Source organism: Coffea eugenioides, chromosome 6, assembly GCF_003713205.1.
Source record: "Coffea eugenioides isolate CCC68of chromosome 6, Ceug_1.0, whole genome shotgun sequence".
NCBI classification, from domain to species: domain Eukaryota; kingdom Viridiplantae; phylum Streptophyta; class Magnoliopsida; order Gentianales; family Rubiaceae; genus Coffea; species Coffea eugenioides.
Window position 1 is genome coordinate 47,944,917 of NC_040040.1, and position 9,829 is coordinate 47,954,745.

At 35.4% G+C, this 9,829-nt stretch overlaps 1 protein-coding gene across 4 annotated transcripts; it reads left to right on the forward strand.

Moving 5' to 3' along the window:
• Positions 1-5,023: 5,023 nt before the first annotated feature.
• Positions 5,024-9,331, forward strand: LOC113776238 (protein NLP7-like). Of its 4 annotated transcripts, none has more exons than XM_027321356.1 (5): positions 5,024-5,385; positions 5,759-6,270; positions 7,189-7,249; positions 7,355-8,491; positions 8,645-9,331. In XM_027321356.1, exons 1-5 carry the CDS (start codon positions 5,214-5,216, stop codon positions 9,064-9,066), a joined length of 2,304 nt encoding a protein of 767 aa, XP_027177157.1. In that variant the 5' UTR covers positions 5,024-5,213; the 3' UTR covers positions 9,067-9,331. The 4 variants fall into 4 exon arrangements, with proteins under 4 accessions (XP_027177157.1, XP_027177158.1, XP_027177155.1 ...); XM_027321357.1 differs by having other exon boundaries at positions 7,201-7,249; XM_027321354.1 differs by having other exon boundaries at positions 7,189-8,491.
• Positions 9,332-9,829: the final 498 nt, after the last annotated feature.

The window sequence follows — 9,829 nt, forward strand, 5'->3', positions numbered from 1 at the left end:
TAATCGACTTAGTAGGTTCTTTTGCATCCTTACACGCTTACCACGTGTAGAGTGCATGATATACACAAAGATTTTGACCATTTTATAGTCCCAAATATATACATATAGCCCAAATATATATAGGTCTTTAATTCAGTGTGTTTTGTGCTTTTTGTTTTTTTTTTCATTCATTATTCATTGGTCAGGAATCTACCACCTCTAGTTTTTCACGTACATGCTGAATTACAGAATGGAAAAAGAGAATGCATCCCTAGATTGACAAAGGGAAAACCAAAAAAGAGTTGAGAAACAAAACATATTTTTTAAAGATGATATGCTCCGTACTTGTAAGTTTTCTAGGAACTATGCTAATTACGTTTGTGTATGCTATGCTGAAACTCTTTGTGGTAGAAAATTTAAAAATTTCGCAGATTCTGGGTCATGATACAAGAATAGATGTGCTTAGATTTGGAGCTTTGATCAAAAAGGAAATTAGGCTCATTTGGCAAATGAGTTTTTTTGATAGTTGTTTAAGACATTACTGTAACTTATTTGTAAAAATTGTAAAAAAAAAAATATTTAAGATGTAAAACAGGTGGGGGAAACAGGTGATGGGTACTGTCTCACCCTCGCCTTGTTGCCATTTCTAATTGTTTCTTGTGTGTTATTATATAAAAAAAATTGAGTACAAAAAATTTAAGAAAGAAGTAAGAGAAGCAAATTGCTGAAAGTGCCAGTAAAGTTTTCAAATTTCAAGGTCTTAATTTATCCCTCAAATTTAGCAGGAAGCATTTTGTTCCATGTCATGGTATGGATACATGCCAAATTAGTCCTTATGCCTACACCTCACGAGGTAGGTTTGAAGACTCTGAACTCAGCAATCACTAGAAACAAAAGGGACCGAGTTGACTTGGTTTAATATTTTTTTTTTTGAAGAATTTAATTTATTAACTCATAGTGAGCCAAATTAACCCTGATCCATTTCAACTCTTCTATGCGGTCACTCTTTACTTCACTCCTTCAAAAAATTCAACTCTCATTTTCGGTCATTCTGTTATTTCAATACCTTAAAACTTCTCAATGGGCCAAGTAGTAGTCTGCACTCCACGTATACAAGTAAAATCCTTTCTGAAAGGAAAATATGATAATATCCTTTACAAATTCCAATGGAGGATCATTTCTAGGGCTTTTTTTTTTTTTTTGTTAATCTTCCTTTAATAGGGGAAGAATGGGAATTTAAGAAGTAGGAAGAGGAAAGAAAAATTTGAATCCAAAACTTCTAAATCTTAAGATTTCAACCTTAGTCACTAAGTTAAAACTTCCTTCTAGAACTATTTTTAGGACTTCCTTTGCAACTACTGGCGGAGTCACATTGCTTCATGTGGGATGAAATAATCGCACTTAATTTTAAAAAAATCATATGCATTATAAGATGATGTTACTATTTAATCCCTACAAAAAATAGATATTAACAAGTTTAGAGGAACTGAAAGTTCAAAATAACACTCAAAAGGATAATTATCTCGCACAAAAGTGAGATAAAACTCAAAAGCGAGACAGTGACTACCACTCCAATGAATCAAATCTTGCCCCGGTTGGCAAGTAAGTTTTTTGGGTGTTTGTCTAAAATTTTACTATAATTTAGTTTTTTAAAATTTTTTTGAAATATGTAAATTTTTGAATATTTTGAAGTGTATAGTTTAAAAACTTTAAGAAGTTTTTTGAGATTACTATAACTAAAGTTTTTAAAAAACTTATAGCAGACAAACTTGACAAAAAACTCAAGTGCCAAACAGGGCTAGTTCTCCTATTTAAGCTCTGCCATTGAAGCTTTGTGGGTTTCTCCATTGAGGCTCTGTTTAGCATTGTGCGGATCTTTAGACTAAATTTTATTTTTTCTTAGTTTCTGATTTAGTTTCATCTCTAATTTACGTTCTTCTATTAAAGTCGGTTATTTTTTTTGGCTCTTTTTATGGTAAATCTTTTTTATTTAATTTATCGCCATAGCTATAAAGTCTGACTCTGATGAACAAATTCGAGCAATTTAGAACCGATGTGAGCAAGATTGAAGAGTTTGGTGATTACATTTGTTTTAAGCGAAACAATAGAAATTAATCTGATTCACAGCCTAGGAAATTCAGGATTAAAACTACATTATTCCCAAACATTAATTACACTTATTGACCAATCCACTTTATGTAATTTTAAGTGTAATTTAATTGTAATTTATGTAGTCGTCTGAATAAAAGAGAGAGACTAGAACATTTTGAGTTTCAATTTTATTCTAAATCTGTCAAACGGGCAAAAGTCCATTTAATTTTGGAATAAGCATTTACAAGCAATGGCCCAACCTCTGGCTTTGGCAGCTGGACATGAGAATTGCCTTGGCTAGGGCCCGGCAACGATCAGGGAGAATAAAACAAGCCGCCAGCGATGTTAAGACTTGTTGCCCTTGGGATTGCTGATCACGATCTTGTTGCAATACCTTAATGATGAGAAAAAATATAATAAGTTTTTTTTTTTCACCTTTCCAAACCAACCCAGATTTTTCCATTGCGTTAGTCAAATTTTAGTATGTGACGTTTGGAATTTGTGATTTGAGGGAATTACTAGTATCTTGATGAGGAGAATCCAAACAGGAGAGATCAATAGATATTTAGTTGATTTTTACACAAAGAATGCTGTACTTCAAACGGCTTACAAGGTTAGCTAAATATTTATGAAACCCTCCCACCCCCGGGTCCTCGGAATTTTTTTTTAAGCCGACATTGGAATATTTTAAAAAACTTGGGCTAAAATCGTGAACTTTGGAGAGGATCATGCTCATACGCCATTGATGATGATCCGTAGAATTACAAGTTTAGAAGAATGAGAAGTCTATGCTCATTTTAGTCCTTTTGAATATTCATCAATCATGAATTGAAAGACCTAAAATTGTGGATGAAACAAAGAAAGAAAGAGTGTAATAAATTTAAGCATATGCTACGTATTATTGTCTCAAGGGAATTATTATTTTTTTTTTTTAAAAAAGGAAAGTCTATTAGGAAATTGGTTGTTCTGGGTCCCAAATTCCCAAGGCAAAGTTTATCATGCTAAACACAAGACAGAGAACTTTTGTGGTTACAAGAATTGAAAGGACAATACATCCCTAGAATTAACAAAGGGAAAATGAAAATAGAGTTAAGAAACAAAACATATTTCTTAAGATGATATGCTCTGCACGTGTTTGTGTTCTAGGAGCAATACTAACTACATTTGTGTATGACTCTTTGTAGCAGAAAATTTAAAAAATTTGCAAGGATTCTTGGTCATGATACAGGAATAGATGTGCTTAGACTTGGAGCTTTGATCAAAAATGGAAATTACAATTAATGGCTTACTTTTTTGAACCTTTGGAATGCGTAGACAAAATGTCTTTTTGTCTTTGAGAAAAAGAGTATACAGCGATCATTATAGGAGATAAAATAGCTTAATGATAAAGGAAAACACAACATAAGATACATGACCAGAAACGTTCATTATAAAATGTGACTCTCTTCTGTTAATTTCTTGTTAGATGTTTTACCAGTTAAAAGGAGTACAAGAAAATTGGTAAAATTGTTCCTTGTCTGTTATTATCCCCCATTATGTGCTTCATTGTTAACAAAAAATAAAATAAAAAAGAAGGAAGAGAAGGAAACTGCCAATTAAGTTTTCAAATTTCAATGTGTTAATTTATTCCTCAAAGTTAGAAGGAAGCATTTTGTTCCATGTCCTGCTATGGCTATATGCCAATACATCAACTTTGCCGGTGACAGATCACTCTTATCTATAATTTTTTTTATAGCAATAATAATATTTGTTTAACTTATTTTAACCTAATCTAAGAGAAGAGGGAGCCGATGAAAAACTCAAGTCATTTGAAAGTGATAATCACAATTAAATAGCAAGATGAACCTGGACTCCCACCGGCCAAGACTTAAATGTCTTGGTTGTATCGACAGCCCAAGCGATCACTCTTACCTATAAACGCCCAAGACTTAAATGTCTTGGTTGTTTGCTTCCTTTTTCCCTTGTCGACCATTGACTTTGAACTTTGAAGTCTTCGAGCGTGTGTGTCTATATATAAATATATGCAAGTCATTTGAAAGTGATAATCACAATTAAATAGCAAGATGAACTTGACTCCCACCGGTCAAGACTTAAATGTCTTGGTTGTATCGACAGCCCAAGCGATCACTCTTAAAATAGCTTAATGATAAAGGAAAACACAACATAAGATACATGACCAGAAACGTTCATTATAAAATGTGACTCTCTTCTGTTAATTTCTTGTTAGATGTTTTACCAGTTAAAAGGAGTACAAGAAAATTGGTAAAATTGTTCCTTGTCTGTTATTATCCCCCATTGTGTGCTTCATTGTTAACAAAAAATAAAATAAAAAAGAAGGAAGAGAAGGAAACTGCCAATTAAGTTTTCAAATTTCAATGTGTTAATTTATTCCTCAAAGTTAGAAGGAAGCATTTTGTTCCATGTCCTGCTATGGCTATATGCCAATACATCAACTTTGCCGGTGACAGATCACTCTTATCTATAATTTTTTTTTTTGTCGCAATAATAATATTTGTTTAACTTATTTTAACCTAATCTAAGAGAAGAGGGAGCCGATGAAAAACTCAAGTCATTTGAAAGTGATAATCACAATTAAATAGCAAGATGAACCTGGACTCCCACCGGCCAAGACTTAAATGTCTTGGTTGTATCGACAGCCCAAGCGATCACTCTTACCTATAAACACCCAAGACTTAAATGTCTTGGTTATTTGCTTCCTTTTTCCCTTGTCAACCATTGACTTTGAACTTTGAAGTCTTCGAGCGTGTGTGTCTATATATAAATATATGCAAGTCATTTGAAAGTGATAATCACAATTAAATAGCAAGATGAACTTGACTCCCACCGATCAAGACTTAAATGTCTTGGTTGTATCGACAGCCCAAGCGATCACTCTTACCTATAAACGCCCAAGACTTAAATGTCTTGGTTGTTTGCTTCCTTGTTATTTCACGCTTGTCAGTCCTTTTTCTCTTGTCGACCATTGACTTTGAACTTTGAAGTCTTCGAGTGTGTGTGTCTATATATGAATATATGCATAGTATTAGTTTCCTATACAGAAGCTAAAATAGATGTACTAGTAAGAAACTGAGAATCGGGAAACAGGATCGATCCAGAAGATATAGCAGTTTTGTCCTGTACAAATGGCAATGGAAGCTCAAACTTTTCCCTCCCCTCCTTTTTCTACGGAAGGTTTGGGGCCTTGTGAACTGTCATACTCCCATTCATTTAACAATTCTTTTCACCAGTGGACTTTCTGGAGCACATGCGGCAATGACGAAGGACGCTGCGGGAAGCCTCATCATCTCTCAGCCGGTAAGTGTGGACTTCTTTCAATAATCTCTCGTAGTATAATATGTATGTATGTGGATAGCTATTTATTGGACTGTTTATCGCAATTCAATTTGTCGTAGCTATAAAGTCTGACTTTGTTAAACTCCTCCTGTGGAGTAAATTGGAACAATCTAGAACAAAAATATTTCTAGAAACAATTAGTTTGATGACAAATTAAACTACTGTTAGAAAGATACAAAGAATTGGGCCATCCAATTGGAAGGGTACTTGGGGGCGGCTCTTGTCAGAAATTTCAGGGGAGAGGTTTCTACAATTTTACCATAAATAAATGATACAATAGTATATACTAGCAAGCACCCGTTAATATTTTTTTTTACTGATTTTCCTATTGCAGCTGCTGACGCTGCTGTGATTAAGACCGACATCAAATGGTTTATGCAACTCGATACGGAAACAATAATGTGGTGGCGGTGTCTAGTTCAGTTCTGGGGTTTAGTGAGGATTGGCGACAAAACGTATTTGACAACTTGTGACCAGCCTTTTGCTCTCTGCTACTACTTTGATCCAGACGTCAAGCCACTATGTGAATATAGGAAGCTCTGTTTGGAGTGCTTAATACCCGTGGATGATGATGATGATGATGATGATGATGATGATGATGATGAGCTTATAATTGGTCCCCCTGGTCGGGTGTTCCGCAGTGGAATCCCTGAACATGCAGAGGATGTGCATGATTACACTAGTAGAGAGTATCCTCAACGTGATTATGCGGTCGACCGTGCCAGGTATTACTGGGCGTTGCCAATCTACCATCCTACTCGGCACCTTCCCGTTGGTGTACTGGAAATTGTATCACCATATGTTGTTGGCGACTTACCTCGACGTCAGGTTTTGGAGAAGCTTCAGGTTCGACTTTTCTCTTTTTTTAAGTTGCTTAATTACTTCTTTCCTATTGCTGATAGGGACCTGGTGGTGTTGCTTATGATTTATGAGTTATAATTATTAGTATAATTTTATCAATAAATTAGATTATATATATGAAATGGGTGCAGACATTTGTTATAAAAAAAGCCAATCTGACCATAATTTTCATGAGAGTTACAAACTACATGTCTCGGCTTTACGGTCACTTCAGAGCATACTTATTGTGATAACTAATTAATTTATTATTTGAACTAGGTAATGGATATAGGGGGTAATTTATAACATGACCAACCATTGTCTTCTTGTGTGTTATATGGTGCAAGATTTGTAATAGCATAGCATTAATGATTTAAGTTTTTAGTGAACTCAAGACCAAACAAAATTTGGCACTTAATAAGAATTTCGTGATAAACCTAACTTCAATAGGGGAGATGCTTGGCATGAATTTTGTGTATTTCCATGTCCTTTACAAATTTGGGGATAGATGGTGGTTTCCAGCAGTCATGGGTTTCCAGTTGTTAGGTGGCAATAGGACAGGTGCTTTTTATAAATTAAGCTAATGGAAGGTCTCTTTTGTCATGTGTCAATGACCAATTTTTCAATTGCTTATAACTGCGAAAAATATGGTGACTATCACCCTAATATTAATCTTCTTTGTTTAAGTGAAAGAAGTTGTTTCTAAAATATTTGTGTCGTTCGAAGGAGGTTTTGGCTTTTCGGAACTTCTATACCAAAATTAGTTGAGTAAGCATACAAAGATCTTATCTTATTGGTTTTTTTTTTCTTTTTTGAGTGCAAATCCGTTCCTGTTAAACAGCTTTTAAAAGCCAAAGCAAACACTTTGAAACTTGTAAATAACACTTTAATTTATTTGCGGCGCATGAATAATGTGTTTGCTAGAATCTACTACAGAAGGTGAATCTGACAACTACTTGTGTAAGACTCGCGGAAGCAAGTTCATGTGAGTACCTCAAGTATTTTTTTTGCCTCTTTTTATACTGCATAACCTTGGCTGAAGCTTTAGGCTATCCATTCCTGCTAATACTTTTAAGCCATTCATCTATAGGTCAAGATGGAGAAATTGCAAAAATTGACAAAGCATTGAGAAATACCAAGTCAATATTCAAGCGTCCAAAACATGGACTGTATTATCCCGAAACTTGGACTACTTCTGGAGAAATACTAAGTTCTCGTGAAGGCGTAGATTTTATTCGGAAGGGACAAGGGGTAGTTGGGAGAGCATTCTCATCCAAAAGTGCATGCTTTTGTAGGGATATAAGACAATTAAGCATAACAGACTACCCGTTGCTACTCAAGGCACGATTTCTTGGGTACTCTTCCTGTTTTGCAGTTTGTTTGCAGAGCTCTTGCTCGAACAATTGCATTTACGTATTGGAGTTCTTTTTACCTACAAATGAAAAAGACTATGGGGATTGTAGGATAATGCTGAACAGCATAATGGAGAAATTGAAAAAATACCTCAGAAGTTCTTTTAAGATTGCTTTAGGACAAGAATTGGGGCAAAAATTGACTGTTGAGGTTATAAAGGTCACTCCAGAGGATGAATTTGATTCTTTTGAAATCTGCAGTACTGCTGGTATTGAATCTACACCTAGGCTTGGAAAAGTACAAGGAGGAGAAGGAATGATGCAACTTGATTTCTCATCTCAACAAGTTGATGCTGCAAATGGTTCTATGAATGGAGGTGTTGAATCTACACCTAGGCTTGCAAAAGCACATGGAGGAGAAGGAATGATGCAAGTTGATTTCTCATCTCAGCAAGTTGATGCTGCAAATGGTTATATAAAGGGTGTCCATGGACAGCAGAGTGGGATTGTTAGATCTCCACCTAGACCAGAGCACGCGCAGGACTTTGTCAACATATCATATCAAGAATTAAATCTTGCAGGAGTTGATGTTGCGCACAATTCTATGAATGGTATTTATGAACAGCAAGATGGAATTGTTAGATCTTCAATTGGACAGGTGCTCATGCAGAACATGGTCAGCATAGCGGATTATGAACCAATTGTGGAAGATCCTGAAAGAGATGATGCTAGTATAGAACAGAGCGGCAATGAAGTGACTAATTTAAAGATGCAAGAGCCTAGTTGTACTTTAAAAAGCGACCTTGGAATTACTCACGAGGTTCTTGAACAAAATTCTATGAGGAAACTTGAAGATGCTGCAAAAAATATTGGAGGTAATTTTTAACTGTCGCATTTCTCTAGATCAGAATTGAATTCAAATGTTGGTTAATGCATGTTGATTTAACCTGGATCTATTTGGAAATATCTAGTTTACACATTGTAAAGGCTTTTTCTTTCACTGAAGTTTTCCATTCTAAAATTTGCAGTCAGTCGATCTACATTGAAGCGTATATGTAGGGAGTATGGTATTCATAGATGGCCCCCTCGTAAAGAAAGAAAGGTCAACCAAGTCTTTGCTAAACAAAAAGTTGTTCAACCCGCTATTGAAAATGTTGAAGAACACCACTGGTTAGATGCAACAAGGCTAGAAGATGATAGCAGTATGTGGATGATCAAGGCAAAATATCAAGAGGACAAGATAAAATTTGAACTTTCATCTTCTGCCCGTAAAATCGATCTGGAGAATAACATTGCACAACGATTCAATCTATCCGGTGGAAGTTTTAAAATTATGTATCAGGATGAACTTAATGACTGGATTTTGATAACCTGTGATACAGATCTGAGTTTTTGTATGAAAACACTACACAAACTAGGTAGGACAACAATTGAAGTGTTGGTCAGTTGATCAGCATCTGTGAACCTTTGTACAATTAATTTGTTTGTTAATATTGGTGCTCTAGTACGACAAGCTTTACTGTGGTCATTAAGCAGCTTATAGGTTGTCCCATAAGTTGCTCAATATACAATTAAATCTTGTCAACGAGATGACCAAAAGTCTAGTTGGTAGAATGATACTAAGTCTGAATTTTATTTGTTGTAGCCCATATTTGTATCCCTCATTCCTCTCTCTCATTTTCAATTCCCACTTCTCGCTTTCCATGACGGCACAACTATGGTGTCTCTTGTTTTATCACCTTCTGCAAATGGTATTAATAAACATAATCTAACCTAAAGTAACTCAGCTCCACTGAGCTTGCAATTTCATGTTATACAAAAAAAAAAAAGAGACTTTTACTCTGCTGAAAAATTTTCAACTCATCACTTTCACAAACCCAAAAAGATATAGAACTAGGCTTGACTGATGGGGTGTATGGGGAGAGAGAGAGCATTAATATTGGAACCCAATTATTCATGGAACCTACAAATGGATAAAGGAAGAAAGACTCGTTAGCATCTAAAGCCAGACAGTTTGGAGCTGAAAACCTAAAAATTCAAAGTGGTTAGGGGTTGATGAGAAAAAAAGGAGGGTCTAAGGGTGGTTTTGGGATGGGGGGATAGGTAGGAGGGAAACCAGGCATGTGGGCCAAAGATGATTATTGAAGTGAAGCATGGAGCTATGCAATAAGCAATCAGGCACATGAAAGTAATGGTGCTGAGGGAGCGAATGG

What these genes read in the sequence shown, in the direction of transcription:
- LOC113776238 (XM_027321354.1), top strand. Translation starts at nt 5,214, where the DNA reads ATGGCAATGGAAGCTCAAACTTTTCCCTCCCCTCCTTTTTCTACGGAA. An exon ending in GCCTCATCATCTCTCAGCCG is followed by an intron (nt 5,386 to 5,758) that starts GTAAGTGTGGAC and finishes TTCCTATTGCAG; the next exon opens with CTGCTGACGCTGCTGTGATT. An exon ending in TGCTGCAAAAAATATTGGAG is followed by an intron (nt 8,492 to 8,644) that starts GTAATTTTTAAC and finishes TAAAATTTGCAG; the next exon opens with TCAGTCGATCTACATTGAAG.